Source organism: Kogia breviceps, chromosome 12 (assembly GCF_026419965.1).
Source record: "Kogia breviceps isolate mKogBre1 chromosome 12, mKogBre1 haplotype 1, whole genome shotgun sequence".
Classification (NCBI taxonomy): domain Eukaryota; kingdom Metazoa; phylum Chordata; class Mammalia; order Artiodactyla; family Physeteridae; genus Kogia; species Kogia breviceps.
Window position 1 is genome coordinate 34964633 of NC_081321.1, and position 27347 is coordinate 34991979.

Here is a 27347-nt window from a genome sequence, read left to right on the forward strand (position 1 = left end):
TTTTAAGATCCTAACTGACTCATATGGAGCTCTAACCAATGATTTACTTAGTATTGATCTATCCACTAGGTCTAAGGAAGAATCAATAGAGCCAGCTTTCTATTTCAACAGGCAGCTGATGAAATTAAATCCTTGCTTTTAGGTGGCTCTGATAATGGTTTAAGAGATGAAGTAAAAGAATCCAACCTAGTGTTTGGGGGAAGAACTTGCACATAGTGCCTCTTTCGGAACAAATTTGAAAGAGGGATGTAAAATACAGTCAAATAGTTAGGGGCACCTCATGAAGCAGGAAGGCCTACATCCAGGCCTCCAAGATCACATTAAATTACTTGGACAGTGTGAGCTGCTTGCATCTCCATATCTGATTTTACTTCTTCCTGATTTGGGCTCCTCTTTTAGGCCTGTGGTTCTGTTTTCTGTTTCAGTAACTTTAGTCATCTTCCGTTTGAGCATCTAATAAACGACTTTGGCTTTACTTCTCTGCTGACCCTTTGCTGCTAATCCTAATTCATTTTTCCTTATTGTTTTTCTGGTACTGGTTTTCCGTCTTGCTACATCTTAATGCTTAACCCATTCAAGGACCCCTCAACTTGGTAAAGAGAATCTGAGAGTAATGACAGGTTATCATGGTTTCTAGAGCAACTCAGCCCTAATTGTGCCATTCCTAGTGGCCAGTTACTTCTTGACTCTTGTCTTCAGAGGTCATTGGATAAAGAGAGGAGGCCAGCAGACTTGAGTGACGAGCCTCCTTGCTCCTGCGCCTTGTGTTTAGCTGTCCATTTTGCTCAAATGCCCCCTTCTCAGCGAAGCCCAAGTACAATTGCAATCATTCCCATCTTCTGCTACTGCTTCCCCCTGGCATGCCCATCTGTCTTACCATTCTCATGTTTGTCTCTTTTCCATGTCACTTATTGCCTTATAATATACCATGGAACCTATTTATGTTTATTGTTTAAATTTTGTTTCTCCTACAATTTTTTTAAGATGTTGGGGGTAGGAGTTTATTAATTAATTAATTAATTTTTGGCTGTGTTGGGTCTTCGTTTCTGTGCGAGGGCTTTCTCTAGTTGCAGCGAGCGGGGGCCACCCTTCATCGCGTTACGCGGGCCTCTCACTGTCGCGGATTCTCCCGTTGCAGAGCACAGGCTCTAGACGCGCAGGCTCAGTAGTTGTGGCTCACAGGCCTAGCTGCTCCGCGGCATGTGGGATCTTCCCAGACCAGGGCTCGAACCCGTGTCCCCTGAATTGGCAGGCGGATTCTCAAGCACTGCGCCACCAGGGAAGCCCCTCCTTCTACAATGTTAATACCATAATTTTTATTTGTTTTCATTGATGTAGCCCAAGAATCTAAAATAGTGCTTTAGCACATTGATAATTCTTAATGAATTAAGAATTCATAATAGAATAAGTGAGTGAGTAATTCCCTTGTCCAGTTCGTTGCCATAATTAGGAATGGATTTATTTTGCATTCTTAATACTTATTTCAAATATCTATTTGCTGGGAATCTTTCTTTCAGTCAAGTGCTATTGCAGAAAATGGTATTTCTCAGTATTGTATGAAGGGATTACTTATCGCTGTGGAAAATATATAAAGGTTTGTGAGAATGGTTTTGATAAGCTAGAGACCCTAAAAGAATGTTAGATTTTCTTCTGTACAATAGTATACTCTGAGACATACAGGTATTTACCTTAGGCTCATGTGATCATAAGCATGAATTTATTAACTTGTTTGTAATATACAAAAGGATATGACAGCATGCTATACCTGAAAGAAAAAATAACATATTGTCTTGTTACTCCTCAGAACAACAAAAAAGTCTCAGCAACCTGCAATGCTTAAACATCTCTTTTGTAAAAGGGAAAGGGAAAAAGGTTCAGAAACTTTAAATTGGCAAAGAAAAGCAGTAATGTATTGCTCTTCTACAAACTTAAAGGAAAGAACTTAGAAGTGGTATCAAAATTAACTTCTCTGCATCACTATAAGGGGATGTAGAAGTGATTTTAGAAAAGTTAGATTTATTTTATGAATAAAAATCCAGAGTTTAAATCATTTCTTCTAAATTCTTGGAGCTACGTGCTAGATGAGATGGCTGAAAATGTATGACATTCTCGGGTTCCCTGTTTTTAAATGAATAGCAACCGAGCATGATTTTCTGACAGAGCTTCATAGACCTATGCCAAAATAAGCTTCATAGACCTATGCCTATGCCTGATTAAATTGCTCAATTAAAGGAATAGAGGTGACAAACAGGACCAGCTCTAGACCAAGGATTGATCCACACCAGCTGTGCACACAGTGTGAACAGTAGAAGTGTCCAGCTAGGGAAAGTAATAATAATGAAAATGGCCAAAGTACAGAATTTAATGAAATAGACAACCCACTTTCATGATATTCTAATATCATGAAATTTAATTTAACTTAACATGAAACATTCTTGTTTGTTGATTTTCTTGAGCTATTAAACCAGATATAGAGCAAAGATATTGTCTCTTAAAATCGTGGTTCTCAAAAAAGGATGTATAGAAAATCATTTGTAGGACTTTAGAAAAAATACTGAGATCTGGATCCAGACAAATGGGATCCGATTGCCCTGGGGTAAGGCTCAGCAACTGAGTGACAGGAATGTTACTTAGGTGATTCTGATGTCTGTTGTGGCTTCTACCAGAAAGAGAATTCATTTACTAGATAAATCTGTGGATAAATGAAAGGAACAGATTGAGTAAGAAACCAATGATAAATAATTGTTTCAGTTACATATGCCTGAAATTTATAACTCTTTATCCACAATTCCAAAATCTCAAAAGCTTTGAAAGCCAAAAAAAAGATTTTACAACTCACTTCATGGCAAAACCTACCCTGCCTTCATTCTTGGCAAAACCAGATGTGCGCTGACACAAGGCTCTTTGTGCTGTTTATTTACCCTGGCAAGTGTGAAGACTCACGTGTTTTGTTACAGAAATATGAATATGTTTTATTGTGGAAGTGTTACCTCCTAAACCTATGTCTACTATGTTCCCCTTCTAGAATCTGAAGAATTCTAAATCCTAAAATGTATCTGGCCCCAGTAAATTTTAGATAAGAGTTGGTAGACTTGTAATGGCTTCAACTGACATTTTGTTTTGTCCTGCATTGAACTGATTTGAGATTTTCTACTGACTGGTTCTAAACTCCTTGAAGGCAGGGACTCTGATATGCTTGCTTTGTTCAATAATGACCTTACGTATTGGATCATTTTATAGTATTTTCTGCTCCAGACCTATATTAGTCAAGGCTTACCAAAACAACAGAGCCAATAGGAAATATAGATAGATATAGATTAGATATAGATATATGTATATATATGAGGATATTTATTATAGGAATTGGTTCCTGGGATTTTGGAGGCCAAGAAATCCCACGATCTGCCATTTGCGAGGCCAGGAAAGCCAGTATAATTCAGTCTGAGTCCAAGGACCTAAGAGTAGGGGGTTCGTTGATATAAGTACAAGTCCAAAGGACTTTGAGAACATGGAGTCCAATGGTATAAGTCCCAGTCTGAGTCCTGAAGGCCCAAGAACCAGGAGCGCTGATGTCCAAGGACAGGGGAAGATGGATGTCCCAGCAGGAGCAAAAAACAAATTCACCTTTCCTCCACCTTTTGGTCTATTCAGGGTCTCCATGGATTGGATGATGCCCCTAAGTCCAAGGGCTATCTTCTTTACTCAGTCTACCAATTCAAATATTAATCTCTTCTGGAAGCACGCTCACAGACACACTCATAAATAATGTTTCATCAGGTATCTGGGCATCCCTTAGCCCAATCAAGGTAACACATAAAATTAACCACCACAAGGCCCACAACAATCTTGTGAGGGACGCAGGGCTTATCATCCCCGTGATAAGGATGAACAACCTGAAACAAGTCAATGAACTATCTTAGTGCTTAGTGGAGGTCACAAGGTTAGTGGTCAGTGAGTATTTAGTATATTGAACATTGCTTTAAATTGAGTTGAAGTAGCAACTTATTTATTTCCCATAAGTAAAGAAGTACTTTAGTGTGTGGTGGTTCAAAAACCTTTAAAAGAAACATATTTAATAAATACTTATAAAATATGTAAACACTTTCCAAATCATTTGATAAAACATAAAGGAGTCAATGGATACACATTTTATTTGTGTATTTATGATCAGAATAAGGTTTACACATAAAGAGGAATGTATAAGGGTAAGATTGACACTAAATTGTGACTCTAAGATGTTTCTTTCTAATTTTTCAGATTTAATACAGTAATCACACCCCTTTGTATACCATTGCCTCAAATAATAATTTCAATCTCAGCGGAGTAGACCAGTAGTAGGGGAAGTGGGTTTGGGATAAAACTGTAAAGGATAATCACATGTCAACCTCATTCCCACTCCCACAGTAGAGTCTTCAGCAGCAGAGCCAGGGGGCCACGCATAGCATCCAAGGTCCTCTGCATCTGAAGCTGGGCCCTTGGCTTCCTGCTCTGACTGTCTCTTAGGAAATACTGGATGCCCAGTGTTTTCAGACTTCTCTAGAGGGGGTTGTCATATTCCAAATGTAAGTGTCAGTGAGGGAAAAGGATTAAGAACAAGATGGCCTACTTTGGCTGTAAATGCTAAATTGCTCTGTGCATGTCACGAAACTCCTCTGTATCTGCTTCACCATTTGTTAAATGAAGATTTTTTCAATTGATGATAAATTATTTGTTGGAATAAAACATCGATAATATTAATGAAGTAGACACAGAGCACACTGGCTCACAGCTTAGACTTTGGAATTGGGCATACTGGCATTTATTCTGCATCCTGGTTCTGCCACACTCTGACCTTGGACCAGTTATCAAGCCTCCTCTGCTCCCAAAACTGGGAACACAGTGATGCCTAGATCATGGAGAAAATGCATGTGAATTTGCTATCAATAAACATGTGTTAAACTCCCAAAGATATAAAGTGAAAACTTGATTAGCATCTTCTCTGCTTCAGATTAAGGTAGAAATGAGTTATGTGTGGGGAGGGGAGGCATTTCTCATGTGCACCCAGCTTTGTACTTGTAGACTGGAAAACAAAACAGAGAACCTATGAGTTTATTTGGCTAGACACCTTTGAAAATTATTGAATATCTTTATTCATTCTAGAATTAATTATTTCTAGACATTAATCTAGCCTTTCTAGGATTAATGATGAAAACTTGGTATCTTTGTTAAAACATCATGCTCTGTACACTGCTAAAGTGAGCGTGATAGAAAGGGTGTGGAAAAATTGAACTGTTACTGGGAATATGGTGAACTAGATAACTGGGAAAAAGCAAAAACAATAACAAAATCAACGACCTTCCAATAACAAACACCTTGACTATATTCATATTTTTAAATCAAACAAATAGAAGATAAAAATAGCAATCTTCAAAACCATGGTCTTTTTCTTTTTTGGAAAATAAAGGATATCCTTACAAACCAAAAGTAAAATATGAATCAAACCCAGATAGTTAAGGAGAGGGACAGTGACTGGCCTGAGGGCATCTGCCCATTGTTAGTGACTTAGAGCTCTTTTTTTTACACTCATGTGAGGAAAAGAAGACAAAACTGAAGTTCCAGATGAGATGTACTGTCAAATTAGAAACAGTTAACAAAAAGCCAGGAACCTGGAAAAACTTCACTCTCAGTGAGAAAGTTGACTGGTAAAAATTTGCCCTAAATGAGGAAACACCTTAGAAACCTGGCTGCCTTGTCATGGGTTCTGAAGAGAGGAGAAAATGAAGTCTCCCCTGAGAATCTATAACCATAAACTGTCCCCCAAGTGGGTGGATGGCCCAAATTCTCACTTCCTGCGGGTTCATAAACTTTACACTAAGAATTTATTTTAAAGTGATCCCAGGTTGGAAGTTTTCTTAGGCCCTTCACAGAACAAAGCATGAATTCTCTCTGAGGGAACATGTTACCAAACCTGTCCTTAAAATATCTCCATAAATAAAATGCCAATAAACATGACTGTATAATCAAAAATTACAAAAGACACAAAAAATAAGTATCATGAGTAACAGCAGTAAATACAACTAGCAGAAACAGACCCACACAGATTTTAGTTTTTAGAATGTTCTATATAGCACATAAAAACGTATTTTCAAATAATATATTCAAATGAATAAAGAAGGAATTGAAAATATAACTAAGAAATGAAAGACTGGGCAATTTGAAAATGACCCAAACAGAACTTTTAGGAATAAAAATACATAATGATTGAAATGAAAAATTATTTGTTGGGTTAAAGAGCATATTAGACAAAGATAGATAATTATTAAAGTATAAAATACATCTGAAATATATTTTTCCATAGTGATGTACAGAGAAATAGAAAATATTTAAAAGAAGGTAAGAGACATGAAGTGACAAGTTCTCATGTGCATCTAATCAAAATTCCAGAAGGTGGAAATAGGATGGGGTGAAGCAATATTTGAAGGGAAAAAAAAGCTTAGGTTTTACAAATTTTCAGCTTCCAGAATCACAACAAATTCAAAATAGGAAAAAAATTCCATCCCTATATAAGTGAGAGTGAAACTACATATCATCAAAGGAAAAATAACCTTAAAAGTTACAAGAAAACAAAACAAATTACCTATAAAGAAATGACAGATTGATGATTTCTAACCAGCAACAAAAGAGGCCAGGAGAATATCTTCCATATGTTAAAAGAAAATTTTCTTAGAACAGTAAAACCCATAAAAACTCTTATGTAACAATAACAGCCAAGTAGAAATTTTCAGAAAAAAGTAAAACAAACTTTATCTTTACAAACTCACTAAAGAAACTTCTCAAGGCAACATTACAATGACGATATAAGAATAATGATTCTAAAAAGACAATCTGAGATGCTAGAAGAGATTTGTGGACAAAAAATGTTTAATATGCTTTTAAATATAAGCAAAAAAATGACTGTGAAAAATTAACCATAATGACTTATTTGTTAAAAATAAGCAGGTGGTAATAAGAGCCAGATGGAACTAAAATTCTAGACAAATTTGCATGTAAGTTGGGAAGGGGTGATCAGAATTCAATCACTATAAGTTCTTTGAATTGTTTGGCAGTAGAGTAGTGATACTGATTAACTAGATTTTACTAATTTATGTATACTGAGTACAATTTCTGGGACAAATTCCTGGTAAATAGAAATAAATACTATAGCATCGAAATCATTACAGAAGAAAGAAATGAAATGCAAACTCAATCAATCTGAAAGAAGGCAAAAATGAAGGAAAAAAAGAAAAGTTGAAGCAATAGAGGTAAAAAATGAAGTGGTAGAAATAAATTATATTAGTAAGCACAGCTAATGTAACTTCTTAAAAGACAAAGATGGACAGATTAGCTTAAAGCAATTTTAAACTATATGCTGTATATTAGTTTTCTGTTGCTACATAACAAGTTATCACAAATTTAGCAGCTTAACACAAAACCTAATCATTAGCTTACAGTTCTGTAGGTCAGAAGTCTGCATGAGCTCCACTGGGTTCTCTGTTTCAGATCTCACAAGTCTGAAATCAGAGTTTTGACCATCCTGGGCTCTTACCTGGAGGGTCTGGGGAAGAATCCCCTTCCAAGTTCATTCAGCTTGTCGGCAGAATTCACTGGATCAATTAGGCAAGGGTCATTTGGGATAATTCTTCGATTTCTGCCTGGCACATGCTGTTTTCAAGACTGATGCCCCAAATATAAAGAAACAGAAATTTTGAAAGTAAAGGAATGGGAAATAGGTACTAGGGGAACACTATCCAAAATAAAATTGATGTAGTTGCATTGATAGCAAGCAAAATAGACCTTTGAGAGGGAAAATAAAGCATTTTTAGGGTTAAAGAGAGTTAACCACGGGTTAAAATGAATTCACCAGGAAGGTGTAACAATTTTAAACTAATATGTACCCTATAATATACCTTCAAAATTTGTAAAGGATAAATTGACAGAATTTAATAATTGATAACTCCACCATCATAATACTTACAATAAAAAAAGGAAACACTGAAAATGAATAAATTAAGTATACAGCATTAAGATCTTAGGGTGAATAAAAACAGGAGAATCAGTTAAAAAACAGAAGGAAGGAATAAATATGAGCAGAGATTAATATAATAAAAATAAAGGTACTATAGAGAAATTAAAATAACCAAGGAAATTTTGAAAGCCTAATAAAATTGACAAATCTTTAAAGAGTAATCAAAATTAAAAGAAAAAAGGTACAAATAAACCATACAAAAAGTGAAAAAGAAATTATCAATAGAGATACAGTAGAGATCAAAGGTATAACTAAATGCTTCATTCTAGATAAATCTCAGAAAAATAATGAGTGAAAAAAGCCAGATGTAGGAAAATCACACTGAATTATTCTGTTTACCTACAAATACACAAAATATATAACTAAATAATATATATAACTAAATAATATCTTATTATATTTGTGGTTACATCCAGATGACATAAAGCCACAAAGAAAAAGAAGAAAATGGGAATTATAAAATACAAGATTTAGAATTGTGATTACCCCAAGGTAATTTGACTGGGGCTAAGTACACAGAGGGCTTAAAAGTTTTTGTTTTTATTCTATATTTTTCAAGGTACATAGTGGAAGATGCTGTACTATTTATTTGTATTCTTTATTCCTTAATATACATTATATGCTCTTTGATATAGATACAATTTTAATAATTTTAATTAAAACATCTTGAATATGTAGATGTCTGTGATATATTAACAAAATGACAGAAAACATATTGATTAAAGCAACTTCCTAGGTTTAATTTTTAAAATATGCTCTAAACCAATATTTTACTTGTATTTGAAATGAAAATGTTTAGTTTTAGACACTGAATGCTGAAATAATAATCCCACTGTGAAGACACATATTTAGGATACTGCTTTTGAATTCTGAGCTTGCTATTATGTCACCCAAACATTTAGTCCATAGTGTTATAATTATATCAGGCACCAATACAGCATAGAAATAATGCTTAAATTTATAAGGTATGTTACTTGGTGGTTGCCTTACTTGACAATCTCTCAAATTTTGAAAACAGAACAAAGGTGGTTATGTCAGATGATTGATTTATCAGCCTTTTCTTGAACTTGCTATTTACTAGCAGTAGGAATGTCAAGGCAATTCTTTTCAACCCACTGGCCTATAGATTTGGATTTGTCACCTTTCAGAGTTGACCAAAACATTTTAATAAATATCATGCAAGCAATATGGCAGGTTACATAGTGGTGCTGGGTCTGGGAGATTGAACCAACTCCATTGGTTCTGTCATTAAAGCTATAGCATGTTTTAGGCATTTCACTCAGAGACTGGAATGCTGAGATCTTTAAAATGAGATTTATTTTCCCTTTAAGGAGATGTTTGCCCTTTCTGTGTTCTAAGGCTGCTTGGTGAATAATGGTTCTTATAATCACATTTCTGAAAGCATCTTCTATATGTCTTTCTATTGGCCCTCCATTCGTATGTACGGTCACAAAGCTACCATATTATGGCCTATTTTGTATAATTAATTTCTCTAGTAGCAATCTCTTATCTATGTTAACAAAATAAGGAAAGTATGGATGCTGAAAACTGCTTATTCCTTCAAGCCACAAAACAAAAATAAATGCTTAACCATGTAATATTAAGCTACTATCATTTGATAATTTAGCCACTCATAAGGAATAACATGGCAGAAGATAGTCTAAATATTTTTCTGCTGGCTTCTTGTTCAGCAAAATCAGTAATAATTCTAGTTCTTTCCATTTATTCTATATTATAATTCAAAGTGCTAGACAGCAAATTGTACTGGGGCACATTGTATTTATTCTGCATCTGTTAACACACTGTTTGAAACTCTGCAGACCTTGCCTGGGAACATACTTTTAGATTGTGTATATTTCTGTATTCAGGTAAGTCAGCTATCTTTTTCTAAATGCTTCTATATACCGAAACATGCCCAATCTCCTTACTTAATAATAAAACAGTCCATGACTCTTTGTAAATCAGTAGGGATCCAGCAATAAGGTGCAATATATCACAAAAGCATGTAGGCTGTCAATGGAGATAATAAGCAGGTGCATTAATATTCATGCCTTATGAAATCCTGGTTGTGCTTCTAAAAAGCTGTAGAATACATTCCAGGTTTAATGTTCACCAGTAGATGTTTGCCAGTGATTTTCAGATATTTCTTGTAACAATTCATTCAAGGCATCCCTAGGTAATTTAGGAAAATTTTATCCGTGTTTTCCATTTACTTAATTGTATACTCAGCTAATGTACCTCAGTGAGTATGCATAATCCTTTCTGGTTGGCCATTGGCTCTTTCTTTGACTCAGCTGGAAGTGCTGTTCTGTAAGACTGACTGTATGTGTGTGTCCGTGTATGTGGTATGGTGTGTGTAGTGGGGGTCAGGTGGCAGTGATAGGAGAAAAACTACATGCATTGTCCTGTACAGTACAGTATTTCCTTAGTGTCAGAGAAGTGCATTTAGACTTTGTTTCCATATAGAGTGACCTAAGAGGGAGGATAAGAAAACAATGCTATGCTACAAGGAATGCAGAGATACCAATAAAACAGGACCACTATGTAAAGATGCACAGGCTGGGTACTGTCCAAGTCCAGAGGCCACCACACACTACCCCCCAGAATTACACTATGTATCAACACCACAAAAAAGGCATATGAAAGTATATACTGTTCAGTCTTTAAAATAGGGGATTGCTATGTGTCCTTATGTAATTCATCTATAAATAAATTCATAATAAAGCAAATATATTATGCACATGGATAATGTGAGTAGCACGCATCTTAGACTTAATATCCTTATTTGAAATTGTATTTGATTTCTTTATTTTTCCAGACATTGATAAAGACCACTTCTACCTCTTTTGGAATCTTAACTATATACCTCCTGTGTCTTCTACCTTTCCAAGAGGTGAAGGGGTGGGGTTGGGAGGAAAAGAAATATTCTACCATCCATGTACTACACTCCTACCACCACTACTGCTACTGCCGCTATTAGCACCATCATCACCACTAATTACTGGAGAGGCTTTAAACACAGAATTCTGAAAGAGCTCTTTGGACTAATACTATTTATTCTAGCCTTCCCCACTGGTCTGTTCTGCATTCCATGCTCCTCTTGATTCCCTTTGTTTACTCATTCATCCAGTTATCCTTTTATTCATCCATTCAATAAATGTTTACTGAGACCCTATCGTATACTAGATAGAATGCTAGAGGATGGGGACAGAGTGTGAACAAAATATACAAAATCTCTGCAGTCATGGAGCTTATATTCTGATAATGAGTAGGTTTGCAGGGTTAATTCAACCACTTTAAGTCTTTTGCATTTTACAGAGTCTCCCTTTACATTCAGGATATTGTTGCTAGAGCTGGGAGCTTTTACTTCCTCCCTATTTTGTATGAAGGGTTTATACCACATCAGCTTTTTAAAAATTTTTCAATTAACACTTTTATTTTGAGATAACTGAGTCATGTGCTATTGTAAGAAATACTACAGAGAAATCCCATACACCCATTATCCAGATTCCCCCTCTGTTACTTCATAGTACGCTATCACAGCTAGGATATTGACATTGGCACAATCCACCAGTCTTATATAGATTTCTCAGGTTTTACTAGTACTTATTTGTATGTGTGTATGTGTGTGTGTTTTTAGTTTTATACCATTTTATCACATATATATGTTTGTGTATCCATCACCACAGTTAGGATACAGAACAATTCCATCACCACAGGGATCCCTCATGCTACCTTATACCACCATATTCAGCCCCCGACCTTTGCCACACCTTGTTTCCTAACCCCTGGCAATGTCTAATCTGTTCTCCAGTTCAAAAATTTTGTCTTTTCAAAATGCAATCTAAATAGATGTTAAAAGTACGTGACCTTTTGGATTGACTTTTTTTCACTCATCATAATTCTCTGGCAATTCATACAAATTGTTGTATGTATCAGTAGTTTGCTCTTTTTCATTGCTAAGTACTATTCCATGGCACAGATGTATAACCATGTATTTATCCACCAACTGAAGGATATCTAGATTGTTTCCAGTCTCAGGCTATTTTTAATAAAACTGGCATGAACATTTGTGTACAGATGTTGGTGTTATCATACATTTATTTTTGTCTAGGAAAAATACCCAAGGGTGCAACTGTTGGACTGTGTTGAAATTGATGTATAGTTTCATAACAAACTGCCAAACTGTTTTCCAGAGTTTCTGTAACATTTCACTTTCCTAGAATATATGGGAGATATTCTCCCACAATTTTTCCACACCCTCATCTTCATTTGGTGGTGTTACTGTTTTTCATTTTAGTCACTTAGGTAGGTTTTGTCTTTATATAATATTAGCCTTTGATTCATGGAACTAGTTTCAAGAATACATTGACGTTTCCTTGACAGTCTCTTAGGACTATCTCAGTTCATTTGAAGACTTTTGCACTGCTCTTTGGTGATGAGAATATGTTTGTATCAGAAGATGCCAAGATTCCATAACAAAAAGTTAGGATCTCAAAGTAGACCTGAGAAAAAAATCACAAAGGACTCTCTATTTGTCATGATGATGTCAAGTTTGCTATTGTTGTGACCGTTCCGTAGAAATAGGATGGACCCCATCTCAAATTTGTTCAAGTGTTGACAGTGATGATGCCACCCTTGCACCAACAGTGTATGAAAAGGTTTATTCCTCCCATAATGAAGGTTCTCAGAGAGCATGGTGGCTCCCAAACAGGGCCAAAAATGGCTTGAAGGAGTCAGAAAAAGAGACTGACATGGGGTTTTTATGGTGGATTTGGGGTGAGTCTGGAGTGAGAATTCTTGCTCATGGTTTGGGCTTCCTGCTGATGCCAAGGGAAGGAGTACTAGGGTTTTCTCATCAACTTACCCAGATGTGGGGCAAAAGGAGAAGAGTGGATGGTGCAGCTTAAAAGTAGTCAGCAGTCAAATATCAAAAAAAAAAAAATGGAGTCAGACTTCTTACTATAATTTTGATGACATTGGGAAGAATTGGGGGATATATGGCTGCAGCATGAACAAGGACTTTCCATCAATCTGCTTAGAAGCATAGAAGTAAAATGAACAATTTAAAGAAATACTGGAGCCCTGCTCACCATCTTTTCTTCCTCTCCAGCTTAAGTGCTGACATTTCCTGGTTTGTGACCAATGACTTATTACTGACTGTCATGCTCATGTTATTCATAATGATAAGCAATCTCTCCTCTTGGCCTGGGTATGTGAAGATTCACTCATTTTGATATTGGCTTTGGCTATTGGTAAATCAGTGTGTCCTGAACCATAATTCTTTGGGCAGCTAAAGCCCTCAAAAGTTAAGTTTGCTATTACAAATTAAAGGAACTTTGTAACTTCCCTTCCTGTCCCTGAATGAACACTATAAGGAATTTCAAAACACCTGCCAAAATATGGGTTTGCTTGGTGTTGAAAATTTGGCATTAATTGCCTATTCATGCTTCATAAGTGCCAATTACTGGCTTATAATTCCATCTAAAGAATTTTGTATAATTAATGTGTACCTGTGACATGCCTCAATGAAATCTAAATAAAAGTAGCATCAATAAAGTCAGGAAAAGAATATTGCAGCTGTGGGGCAGTACATTACTAATAATCTCAATTTACTTTCTTAACTGGACAAGGAACTAAAAACAAACAAACAAAAAACAAATCTTTGTCATAGTAACAATTATACAAGGACCTTTATCCAAGTGTTTAAAAAGTAATTGTAGAAATCCATGAAAATCATCCATTGCTGATGGCATATTTTGCTCTAATTTTCATGAGATGGAAGACACTATTAAATTGGGAAACTATTAGCACTATTATCTTTAAGAGATGAAAATTATAAATGCTCTTACAGAATACTTATCATTCTATTAACTGAACGCTTTTTCAAAATTCACTTATATAATAAATATAGGTAGCCAGATAACCTAATTAAATTGTTATATTACACATATGCTGAATATGAAGCAAAGCTTTTCTTCAGAATAATATTTCAGAAAATCTGAAACTACCTTATGTTCGAATACCTATAAAATCTCATATTACGTTTCATTATTTTATTTTGAATAAAGTTGTATTTGGTGAAGCCATTAATCTAAAACAGTGTTAAATAAAAACTAGCTTTGAATGCTATTTAGGTCATCTGATGGATACCATTAAAACAAGGAGACAGGTATATCACAGATGTAGTAATTATTTTTGATGGTATGGCCTCAAAATTGCCCAAAATACCTATCATCATGAATAAGGCTTTTAATAATCATTTTAAATAACAATACAGAATTTCCATTTTAAAATAGGAAGATTTGGGCAATGAACTAAAAGAGTGTGGAGTATAAGTGTCAGAGATTCTAACTTTATCTAACTTTATCTGATTCTAACTAAATCACATCTCTAAATCAGAAGCATCATCTATGATGGAGGGTTACCAAATGTAGTGACTGTCAACAATGTTTCATGACAATGCTAAGAGGACATATGGTGACTACAGATCTCAGGCCAAGTTGGCAAAGAACAGTTCTCCAAAGTAGGTGGCCCTCCCTGAAAGGCCTGGAATAATGGGGATGGAGTGTTCTGATTGGGAGTGGGCCCTGTCACCTCTCAACATTAGCCTCTTGAAGAATGCTAGTCAAGGGAAAACCTCACATCATTCAGAAGGCGATCCATTCCAAAGGAACCAGTATGAGAATTTTGTCATTAAGAATAAAAGAGGAAGAAAATAACAAGAAAATCCAATAACAGGTGAAGAACCCTCCACCAGAAAAAAAGATACCACAAGCCAGAGGAAAATTTTGATAAAAACATCCCAGTGAATTAGAAAAAATTAGTGAAATCATTGTCTTTATAAAATAAGGTTTCAAAGCAAAGATACTAGAATTTAGAGAGGATGGTGTGAGACAGTAGAAGATGAAACAAGAGATGGTAGGCTCAGGAAAGGAATGCAGAAGAGAAAAATGTAGAGAAAAAAAGGTCAAATTGGCATCTCCACAAACATTAGTCAACACACCCATAATCATAGTAAGGGATATGATATGACTGAGTGAGTGAAATTAAGAGTTAAAAAGAGGTGTAGACATAGAAGACAGAAAAAAACCCCAGAATCTGCATAATTGTGTCTCTAAAAAATAGAACTGGGCTTCCCTGGTGGCGCAGTGGTTGAGAATCCGCCTGCCGATGCAGGAGACACGGGTTCGTGCCCTGGTCCGGGAAGATCCCACATGCCGCGGAGCGACTAGGCCCGTGAGCCATGGCCGCTGAGCCTGTGCGTCCGGAGCCTGTGCTCCGCAACGGGAGAGGCCACAACAGTGAGAGGCCCGCATACCGCAAAAAAAAAAAAAAAAAAAAAAAATAGAACTGATAAAATGGATAAGTAATGGTTAAGTATTCCCAAAAGACTTAATAGAATAAAGAAACATGTGAATCTTTAGACTTAAAGGGCAAATTGTGCCTAGAAAAGTGACAGACAACAATCAATAAACTTAGCAAAATTATTACACTAAAAAAAAAGAGAGAGAGAGAGAATACTGTGGGCATCCAAGCAATTAAAAACTCAATTCACCTGTAAAGATGGAAAAAAAATTTTCTTGTTCCAGTTTTCTGATACTGCTCCTTGGCATCACTCAACAGTGTTAAGAAAGTTAAACAATGCCTTCAATTCTAAGGAAAAAAATTGTGTAACTTTATACTCACCCTAATTATTGGTCAGGTGTAAAGAAAATAAACAATTTGGTTGTAGGCTGCATTGTTTGCACAAATCTTCCGGAAGAATGTGTTATAGAGAAAAGTTCAGGCATTGGAAGTAGTGGAAAAACTCCAGCAGTACTACTGGAAAAGATGGTTGAGGCAATTTGATTGAAGAACTAAGGTCAAAAGAAATGCATGGCTTCTGATTATAGACCAGAATATAGAGGTATTCCCAAACCATAACAACATAGAAATGATATATGGTGTAAAAAAGTATAATATTCTGATGTTCACATCTTTTATAGATGAGGGGAAAAGATATCATTTAAAGATGATAAATAAAATAGGGACTTAATATATTCAAAGAGTCAAAAAGTTAACAGGAAAAATAATATAATAAGTACAATAAGGTGATGGAGGGGGAGAAGGCGGGGGGAGAAGAAGCAGAAAAATAATTTTGTCAACGCTCATAGTAGGGAATAAATAAAATCAAAAGAAATAATAAAATACATCTATTAAATGAAGTTTAATTATAAAGATAATAATCAGAAAAAATAGAAACCTTTTATATTACAGTAAAATGCACATAAGAATGTAGGATAGAAGACGAAAAAAAGAAACTACTTAAATAGTTTTACTACTGATGTAAATATAATAATGTTCAAGATATATTGTTAAATAGAGAAAAGTTGTAAAAGAGCATTGCAAAATTGTATGTGTATGTTCATTAATATCCTTAATGTATATGCTCGTGTATAAATGGCATAGCACTTATTTCTCTTAAATGATAGTCCACTGCATATTAGCTATCTCAAGAGAGGCACTATGTAGCTACTGTTATTTTTATTACGTTATGACCTTGTATCCTAATAAATCAGTATTTTTTATTAATATCACATGCTTAACATAAAACTGTATGTAGCACCTACATGTGAGTACCTACATGTACAGTTGGGCTAAGAAAATAAGACTGGAAAAATTGAAGAATGGTAACAAGATGCAAATTAATTCTCAGTTATGTTACACAAATCTATGAAACCTTCTTAGACTATTGCAACCTTTGGTTGCTGACCTCCCTTCCCTTTGATTTTTCACAGCAATTTAATCTGTAATGTATTTTAACATTGTACTGTATCTTTGTCATTTTCTAACGGTTCAATATATGATAGTTTTGTCTTTATGGAAGAGATGAGACTCCCTTTGACTCCAAATCCAGTTATTCAACACAGTCACAGGAAGCAGAATGATAGACATCAACAATAAACATCAATAATTATTATAACACCTGCTAACATGTGTTGTGTGCCCATAGATAATGAGCAAGAAACTGAGACACAGAGTGGTTGATTACTTTGCCCCAAATCAAAAAATAGTAAGAGACAAAACTTGGATTAGAAGCCAAGGAGGCTGGCCCCAGAACTGGTGAACATAACAGTACATTAGAAGTGTGACGCTGCTCAATAACTTCTCTTTCTCCTTGGGCGAAAGGTGGGATATAATGACTTATTTTATAAAGTTGCTACAACAGTTGTTAAGAAGAGTACATCTAAGAGCTTTGTAATCCATGAAGCTCTCTAGCAAATGCAAGATATTACCGATGCCATTGTATCTTCCTGCTGCCCTTGTTCGCACCATGCCATATAGGCTCAACTCACAGAGGAGCCAAGCTTTCCCTTAGATTCCTATAGAGATCACTTGCTTTTACAATCATTTACTGACTTTTAAATCTCAACATGCATGTTCTTGCTCAAATTGTACTATACTCAAGCCCCCAAATAAGCTTATATTCTACTGACAAAGACTACCAACGAGGCATAATGTGATAAGGGGCATAATGAAGTTCTGAGTTTTGTGCAAAGACCTAGTAGAGAGGAAAGGAGAAGGGAAGGATTGTGAGACTCAAAGACTTAGACAAATGTCTCCCAGCTTAGAAAGAAAGACCAGCAATTTCAAATTCTAATAATCTTCCCTGGAGTGAAGCATCAACAAATTTCACATTGTATTTATGCTACACAGCAACATTTTTGCATTGTCCTCAGTCCCCCCTTTCCTGCATCTATTCCCACAACAACTGTCCTTGACCAACACCAGAAATGAATTTGATTTCTCTAATGCAGAAGGTAATTGGATTTTTCTTTATTGAATGCATCCCTTTAATGACTGTCTCTGCTCCTGCCAATTTAGCTGCAAGTGACCTGACATTGATCTGATGATATGACTTAAAGAGTTGGAGCTGGGAGTGAAAAAACCCAGCTGTCTGGCATCAGAAAAAATGTTTTTTTGCCTCATCTTGCTATTTTCCTGAGAAAATCCTTTGTCCTTGCATGTCATTTTTACAAAACATGCTGCTGTGATAGTTGGTCATATAGTAGCAGATTGCTTCCTTATAGAAAATATGATAAGTATTTCCCAGAAATTCAAAGGATCGTGAGAGTTTACTACAAACAACTATATGCCAATAAAATGGACAACCTGGAAGAAATGGACAAATTCTTAGAAAAGCACAGCCTTCTGAGACTGAACCAAGAAGAAATAGAAAATATAAACAGACTAATCACAAGCACTGTAATTGAAACTGTGATTAAAAATCTTCCAACAAACAAAAGCCCAGGACCAGATGGCTTCTCAGGAAAATTCTATCAAACATTTAGAAGAGCTAACACCCATCCTTCTCAAACTCTTCCAAAATATAGCAGAGGGAGGAAGACTTCCAAACTCATTCTACGAAACCACCATCACCCTGATACCAAAACCAGACAAAGATGCCACAAAAAAAGAAAGCTACAGTCCAATATCACTGATGAACATAGATGCAAAAATCCTCAACAAAATCCTAGCAAACAGAATACAACAGCACATTAAAAGGATCATACACTGTGATCAAGTGGGGTTTATCCCAGGAATGCAAGGATTCTTCCATATATGCAAATCAATCAATGCAATAAACCATATTAACAAATTGAATGAGAGAAACCATATGATCATCTCAGTAGATGGAGAAAAAGCTTTTGACAAAATTTAACACAAAAACCCGCCAGAAAGTAAGCATAGAGGGAACTTACCTCAACATAATAAAGGCCATATATGACAAACCCACAGCCAACATTGTTCTTAATGGTGAAAAACGGAAACCATTTCCACTAAGATCAGGAACAAGACAAGGTTGCCCACTCTTACCACTATTATTCAACATAGTTTTGGAAGTCTTAGCCACAGCAATCAAAGGAAAAAAAGAAATAAAAAGAATCCAAATAGGAAAAGAAGAAGTAAAGCTGTCACTGTTAGCAGATGACATGATACTATACATAGAGAATCCTGAAGATAGAAAACTACCAGAGCTAATCAATGAATTTGGTAAAGTAGCAGGATACAAAATTAATGCACAGAAATCTCTTGCATTCCTATACACTAATGATGAAAAATATGAAAGAGAAATTAAGGAAACACTCCCATTTACCATTGCAATAAAAAGAATCAAATACCTAGGAATAGACCTACCTAAGGAGACAAAAGACCTGTATACAGAAAACTATAAGACACTGATGAAAGAAATTAAAGATGATACAAACAGATGGAGAGATACACCATGTTCTTGGATTGGAAGAATCAACATTGTGAAAATGACTGTATTACCCAAAGCAATCTACAGATTCAATGCAATCCCTATCAAACTACCAATGGCATTTTTCACAGAACTAGAACAAAAAATTTCACAGTTTGTATGGAAACACAAAAGACCCTGCCCCAATAGCCAAAGCAATCTTGAGAAAGAAAAATGGAGCTGAAGGAATCAGGCTACTACAGTTGGAGGGAATGGTGAAAACATCACAGTGGTGATGTGACTTTACCCAAGATGGGCAGGATTTGTGCACCTGAGAAAAAGAGATAGAACATTTTTGGAACAATACTGGATAATTAGAATAATATGCCATAAAAAGGGTTCAAGTCTTATATCTCATACATCATTGAAGGGAAAAAGGGAGAGAAAGGAAGGTAATATTTTGAATAGTGATATAGGTAAAAAATCTAGACACATCAGGACGTGTTTGAATTTTGGAGTTTCTGATTTAGACAAACTTAAAAAGAATATGACATTTTATTTATTTTGTTTTTGTTTCTATGGAGAAGTTAATAATATCCTAAAGATGCCTCATTGGATAAGGTAATCTTGATGTTTTTTTAAAAAATATCACTATTTGATACATTGAACAGCCTTAAATATGCTCATTCATTATGTGAAGTCAAATGAACTGTTAAAACTTTTCATTCAAGTATATTCTTCTAATTTGTATCTCTGCATATATTCTAATGTTAAAATACATAACATATTTTATTCTTAGCAAAATGTGAATTATATACATATTTAAACCTGAATGGAAGATTTCTGAAAGTGCTAAATAAGTTTCTTTCATTGCTTCAGGTCACTGATATGATGCTTCAGGACAAGCCCTATCCTGATTGGGGAAAATCTGCAAGAGCTTTCTGGAAGAAAGGAAATGTTAGGATTATTTTATTCTGGTAAGAGATTCTTTCATTTATTGACATGTGTCTTGCCTCATTCACAAGGACTTGAGTTGGATTTACTTTTCTTTAGATATATAAAATTTTATCTAGAGAGGCACTTCTAGTGGACACTGTGCTCCATTAAAATGATGAAAACCATTATCCTATTTATCAATTAATTTCCGCTTACACATTGTTGCATATACACATTTACAAGAGATACATTTACTAATATAGTAAAGCAAATAAGATTTTACTAGAGGTAAGTAGGTTTTTGAGTCAGCAAAAATAAGCTATAAGTTTCATCAATGGAATCAGGTATAAAAATGTCCCCAGTAAGTACTGAATTTCCAGTGTATTTGACAGAATATAATTTTGCTTTGAAGAAATCATAACGGTGAAGGAACCTCTTTACAGACCACATCTGGCTCATTGGCACTTCTTTTTGTACCAATATAATTTCCTTTAGCTCTCCAGCCCAATCATTGCAATTAAAAAACAATCCATGTCTTATGGAACTTTGTTTTTTGTGGAGTCAACATTATTTATGTATATTTGAAGAAGCTTAGACAGAAATGGTAGGAATATAGAGACAGCAAGAAGGGCACTTCCACCAGGCCGTGTGACACTGCCCAAACACAGTGATTCAACCCGATGTATGAAAAGTTATCTACATTAACACCCAGAAGCCTTGTAATTGATGATGACTTGTGCTTCATAAATTGCATTCTGTTCACCTGCCTTTCAAAATGAAGAAAAAAAAAGTCTGTTTATTCTTGGATCTAACTCTGAGGGTTGATTTTTTTCATGTACAAGCTGCAAAAATCATGGTCACTAAGTACTTGGAGGGAAATATACACTCTAAGCTATCTTTGTGCTTTAGCACTATTACTAAATGTTGCTTCAGATATATGGCATTTTGAATTCAATTAACAGCAAGTAAACAAAAAATAGATTTTTCAGTAACGTAAAAATGAATATGATTTTGTAGATGTTTATTCACAACTTGCCTCTGAGTCAAGCGTGGCCTATTTTATGGCACAGTTAACCTTCATATTGTTTCCTGTTTGTAAGCTCCCCATGTAGCTTGACTAAATAATATGTAATATAATAATTTTAGCAAGTATTCATTGAAGATATGTGTTGCTCCAGGCACTATGCTAAGAACTTGCTCATTTAATCCTGATAACCCTGTAAGTAAGTGCTATTATTATAAGCATAGGTCTCTGAATTCAGGGCCCCAGTTATTAATCATTACATTAGACTGTCTATAGAAAAACAAAGAGGATACATCGGTGTGCAAATTCCAAATGATTATCCTTAATCATTGTTTAGGTAATGGGCTAAATAAGAACGTGAGATTCTGGGAAATCATTCTACCCTATAGAATTCTGTACAGGGGTTTTAAGAATCATAATTTAAAAGGAGATAAACTCTAGGGCTTCCCTGGTGGCGCAGTGGTTGAGAGTCCACCTGCCGGTGTGGGGGATACGGGTTCGTGCCCCGGTCCGGCAGGATCCCACGTGCCACAGAGCGGCTGGGCCCGTGAGCCATGGTCGCAGAGCCTGCTTGTCCGGAGCCTGTGCTCCGCAGCGGGAGAGGCCACAGCAGCGAGAGGCCCACGTACTGCAAAATAAATAAATAAATAAAAAATATAAGGAGATAAACTCTAATATTAAAAGTCTTTATGGGCTATTGCTATCTCTCTTTTAAAATATCTACTTACTATGTTCTCAGATATTTTGTATTATTTAACGTATCTTCAAAGGCAGCCCATTGATTATTGTTCAGTGTGGCCAGTTACCAAGGTCACACATATATCATTTGCAAAGGTGAGCCATGCATATCTGAATGCCTCTATTATTGTTGTCATTAGCTACTCTTAGTTGCAGTTGTTGTTTCAGAGGAGAGGAATCCATACTAGATTTCTCCTTAATCATCTTAGTACATTTTCCTTGAACGTTTTTACTCAAATCTATGTATTAGCAATCTCTTTTTATACAAGTGGGTTTATTTTTGACATATGTGATAACACAGTCCCAATAGGTAATCTAAAGCGTATTATTATTATTATTATTTTCTTTTTTTTTGCGGTACGCGGGCCTCTCACTCTTGTGGCCTTTCCCGTTGCGGAGCACAGGCTCGGGACGCGCAGGCTCAGCGCCCACGACTCACGAGCCTAGCCGCTCCGCAGCATGTGGGATCTTCCCGGACCGCGGCACGAACCCGTGTCCCCTGCATTGGCAGGTGGACTCTCAACCACTGCCCCACCAGGGAAGCCCTAAAGCGTATTTTGAATATTGTAAAATAATTTAATTAGTCACTAACAAATAGATAATATTCTTAAATGGAGAGCAAACTAAAATTCACACTTATTCTTGGAGTCATTGTTTCTGTAAAATTATTGATTATTAGGTAATATATTTGAGAGATGATTTTTATTGTTATATTTCAGAAGTAATATTTCAAATTATGGAGAGCATAAAACAACTGGAGGAAAATTTAAATGCTGCTTTGAACATATTTTTTCCTATTTTATCCATTACATACCGTTAGATTATCTTGACAACAGTATTCATGGTTTTAAAAAAGAAAAATCTGATGCAAAATGTTGAATATGGAATTTATGTGGGAAGCAAAAAAATCTCCTTTTTTGTTCATACTTTTCAGATAAAAGGGATTTAGCAAGTATAAAGGGCATTTGGTTTTTTAGCTCTAGGAGATAAAAATACAGAAATCATTGGCAATGTTTTAAATGAAATAAAAGATAGTATTTACATACTATGTGTCACCCACTCAGAAAAAGGTATTTTCTTTTGGTTTTGGCCTAGTTAAGGAGAGACATATTCATGTAATAAATCTGTGGTGAAGAAATTTTGCAAAGGAAAGCTTTTATACGTTGCAATGTGATTATGAGTTTAAACAGTACAACATGCAATTTTGTTGTAGTAAACTTACCTTTACCTAAGTGTAGCTGCTTTAAGTCACAAATGCCTGTCAGAAACTATTTCATTTGCAACTGTGTGGCTAAGTTCCTTCTGATTCTTAGTGACAGATGTCTCTACATTGGAAAGAATGGTTCCTAGTTCTTTCTGTAATTGTGCAAAGATGAGTCTGCTATAACACGTGGGCCTTTATGCCTGGGAGGAGACTAAATTGTGGTTGATTTGAAAATACTAAATGGGAAAGGGCAGACTATTTATAGAATTTCCCTTCCAAAGCCCCATTCCCAGCCCTTTTTTTTTCTTTTTTTTTTGCGGTACGCGGGCCTCTGACTGTTGTGGCCTCTCCCGTTGCGGAGCACAGGCTGCGCGCGCAGGCTCAGCGGCCATGGCTCACGGGCCCAGCCGCTCCGCGGCATGTGGGGTCTTCCCAGACCGGGGCACGAACCCGTGTCCCCTGCATCGGCAGGTGGACTCTCAACCACTGCACCACCAGGGAAGTCCCCAGCCCTTTTGTTAATTAAGAAGGATAAAAATTTAAAATCAAAATCCTAGGTTAATGCCGTATATTGTTCTATTTTCCCGAGGGGCTACCAATACCCATTTTCACTCACCTGTGTCTGAAGTAAATGTATACATAAACATAGACCTAAAAAAATAAGTAGTATGATATTTATATTAGCTTCTATCTCCCTGTTTTATTTACTCTCTAGAGACACAATTTATATGCTTTTGAGGGGAAGCGTCTTGGGATATTTCCCAAATGCTTAACTTTTTAAAAAATAAGGAAGACACTCTTCTATGATCAGTTGGGGAATTGGTGGAGGAAGGAGTTGGGAGAGCTGCTGGTTACTAGGGCTTCCCGGATACTTCAGTTCCTTGCCTTGGAGACACATGAGAGGTTTGCACCTTTCTGCCCCCTCTGATCACATGACTTGATTAGACCAATTAAAATGTGAGTGAAAGAGGCTTGTGTCACCTCTAGGTAGAAGCATTTAATTGCCAGCGAGAAGCACTGAGAGGGGCTCCTTTCTAGGTAGCCGTTGTGGAAGTTTGTGTCTAGCTGGAGCACTTGTCATTCAGCTTCCCTGAATGACCTGGATAAGCCCAGCATCCTTTACAACACATGTAGTGTGAGCGAGGAATATACCTCTGCAAATGGTAAGCCATTGAGATTGGGGGATTATTTGATACTGCAACATAAACCAGCCTGTCCTGATGTATCCAGTCACTGATCCCTGGAAATGGAGTGCTGTCACAGCAGAAAGCAGAAATTTTAGTCTGGAGGGCTGGACAGCAAATGGCAAGAAAACCAATGAAGGCTGAAAAGATAGTATATAGTGGCAAAGCATTTGGTAAAAACTGTGGTCTGTGATTACTTAGATGCCTGGAAATTGGAAAACATAGTGCATTGCTGTGTGCATCTGTATAAAACTGTCCACTTCCATTCCACTCTGTTGCACAGAGAAAATTGTGTGGGGTTTTTTTGATGATTAGTATATTTATATTTTTAAAAAGTACTTTATCTAGTGCTCTCATGGTTTGGGTGGGCATCGTTTGATCATGATTAGCTTTAGTCTTGACTGAGAAACAAATGAGCTGCTGCTGGTTTTCCTGCTTTGAGTATCATGGTTATTATTCAAGTCTAACAAGGTTGTTTAACTTTGACCATTCAAGAGCTAATCAAGAAACAATTATTGTCTTTTTTCTTTTTTTTATGGGGAAACTTTATTTTCTTTATTTTTATTTTCTTTAACATCTTTATTGGAGTATAATTGCTTTACAATGGTGTGTTAGTTTCTGCTTTATAACAAAGTGAACCAGCTATACATATACATATATCCCCATGTCTCTTCCCTCTAGCATCTCCCTCCCTCCCACCCTCCCTATCCTGCCCCTCTAGGTGGTCACAAAGCACCGAGCTGATCTCCCTCTGCTATGAGGCTGCTTCCCACTAGCTACCTATTTTACATTTGGTGGTGTATATATGTCCATGCCACTCTCTCACTTTGTCCCAGCTTACCCTTCCCCCTCCCCGTGTCCTCAAGGCCATTCTCTAGTAGGTCTGAATCGTTTTTCCCATCCTGCCTCTAGGTTCTTCATGACCATTTTTTTTAGATTCCATATATATGTGTTAGCATACGGTATTTGTTTTTCTCTTTCTGACTTACTTCACTCTGTATGACAGACTCTAGGTCCATCCACCTCACTACAAATAACTCAATTACGTTTCTTTTTATGGCTGAGTAATATTCCATTGTATATATGTGCCACATCTTCTTTATCCATTCATCTGTCGATGGACACTTAGGTTGCTTCCATATCCTGACTATTGTAAATAGAGCTGCAATGATCATTGTGGTCCATGACTCTTTTTGAATTATGGTTTTCTCAGGGTATATGCCCAGTAGTGGGATTGCAGGGTCATATGGTAGTTCTATTTGTAGTTTTTTAAGGAACCTCCATACTGTTCTCCATAGTGGCTATATCAATTTACATTCCCACCAACAGTGCAAGACAGTTCCCTTTTCTCCACACCCTCTCCAGCATTTATTGTTTATAGATTTTTTGATGATGGCCATTCTGACTGGTGTGAGGTGATACCTCATTGTAGTTTTGATTTGCATTTCTCTAATGATTAATGATGTTGAGCATACTTTCATGTGTTTGTTGGCAACCTGTATATCTTCTTTGGAGAAATGTCTCTTTAGATCTTCTGCCCATTTTTGGATTGGGTTGTTTGTTTTTTTGATATTGAGTTTCATGAGCTGCTTGTAAATTTCCGAGATTAATCATTTGTCAGTTGTTTCATTTGCAAATATTTGCTCCCATTCTGAGGGTTGTCTTTTCATCTTGTTTATGCTTTCCTTTGCTGGGTAAAATCTTTTAAATTTCATTAGGTCCCACTTGTTTGTTTTTATTTCCATTTCTCTAGGAGGTGGGTCAAAAAGGATCTTGCTGTGATTTATGTCATAGAGTGTTCTGCCTATGTTTCCTCTAAGAGTTTGATAGTGTCTGGCCTTACATTTAAGTCTTTAATCCATTTTGAGCTTATTTTTGTGTATGGTGTTAGGGAGTGTTCTAATTTTATTCTTTTCCATGTAGCTGTCCAGTTTTCGCAGCACCACTTATTGAAGAGGCTATCTTTTCTCCATTGTATATTCTTGCCTCTTTTATCAAAAATAAGGTGACCCTATGTGCGTGGGTTTATCTCTGGGCTTTCTATCCTGTTCCATTGATCTATATTTCTGTTTTTGTGCCAGTACCATACTGTCTTGATTACTGTAGCCTTGTAGTATAGTCTGAAGCCAGGGAGCCTGATTCCTCCAGCTCCGTTTTTCTTTCTTGAGATTGCTTTGGCTATTTGGGGTCTTTTGTGTTTCCAAACAAATTGTGAAATTTTTTGTTCTAGTTCTGTGAAAAATGCCATTGGTAGTTTGATAGGGATTGCATTGAATCTGTAGATTGCTTTGGGTAGTAGAGTCATTTTCACAATGTTGATTTTTCCAATCCAAGAACATGGTATATCTGTCCATCTGTTTGTATTATCTTTAATTTCTTTCATCAGTGTCTTATAGTTTTCTGTATACAGGTCTTTTGTCTCCTTAGGTAGGTTTATTCCTAGGTATTTGATTCTTTTTGTTGCTATGGTAAATGGGTGTGTTTCCTTAATTTCACTTTAAAAAACAATTATTGTCTTAACATACATGTGTGGGAGAGTGACATGATAATAATAATAATAAATGGAATAAAGTAATAAAAAGGACCAGAGAATCAGGGGAAATGTCAGTTAGAAGGGTTTTAGTAATAGCTCTACTAATATCCAACTGTATGACCTGTATGACTACTTTGAGTTTCCAATTTCTTTTCTGTAAAAGGGATGTTTTGTTATTTTTTGTGGTCCTTTTCTGCTCTACAGTGCTATTTTCTACTGTAAGATTAAGGTGTGGGAGAGTGAGTAATTCTGTCTGCTTTGCTCCAGAGGCCACAATATGGACTGCTATAGTCTGAATGTTTGTGTCCCTCCAAAATTCCTGTGGTGAAATCCTAATGCCTTATGTGATGGTATTAGGCAATGGGGCCTTTGGAAGGTGCTTAGGTCATGATGGTGGAGCCCTCAGAAATGGGATAAGTGAGTTTATAAAAAAGGCCTCACAGAGACCCCTAGCCCTTTC

The 27347-nt window shown here is 36.1% G+C and overlaps 1 protein-coding gene across 9 annotated transcripts in view; it reads left to right on the forward strand.

Annotated features, from left to right (window-relative positions):
- Positions 1-27347, forward strand: part of TMEM117 (transmembrane protein 117) — a 536895-nt gene that overhangs the window by 329960 nt on the left and 179588 nt on the right. For all 9 annotated transcript variants that reach the window (XM_059081600.2, XM_067009093.1, XM_067009097.1 and 6 more), the window contains one exon: positions 20148-20245. In XM_059081600.2, coding sequence (XP_058937583.1) covers positions 20148-20245 — 98 coding nt within the window. The remainder of the gene's footprint in view (positions 1-20147; positions 20246-27347) is intronic.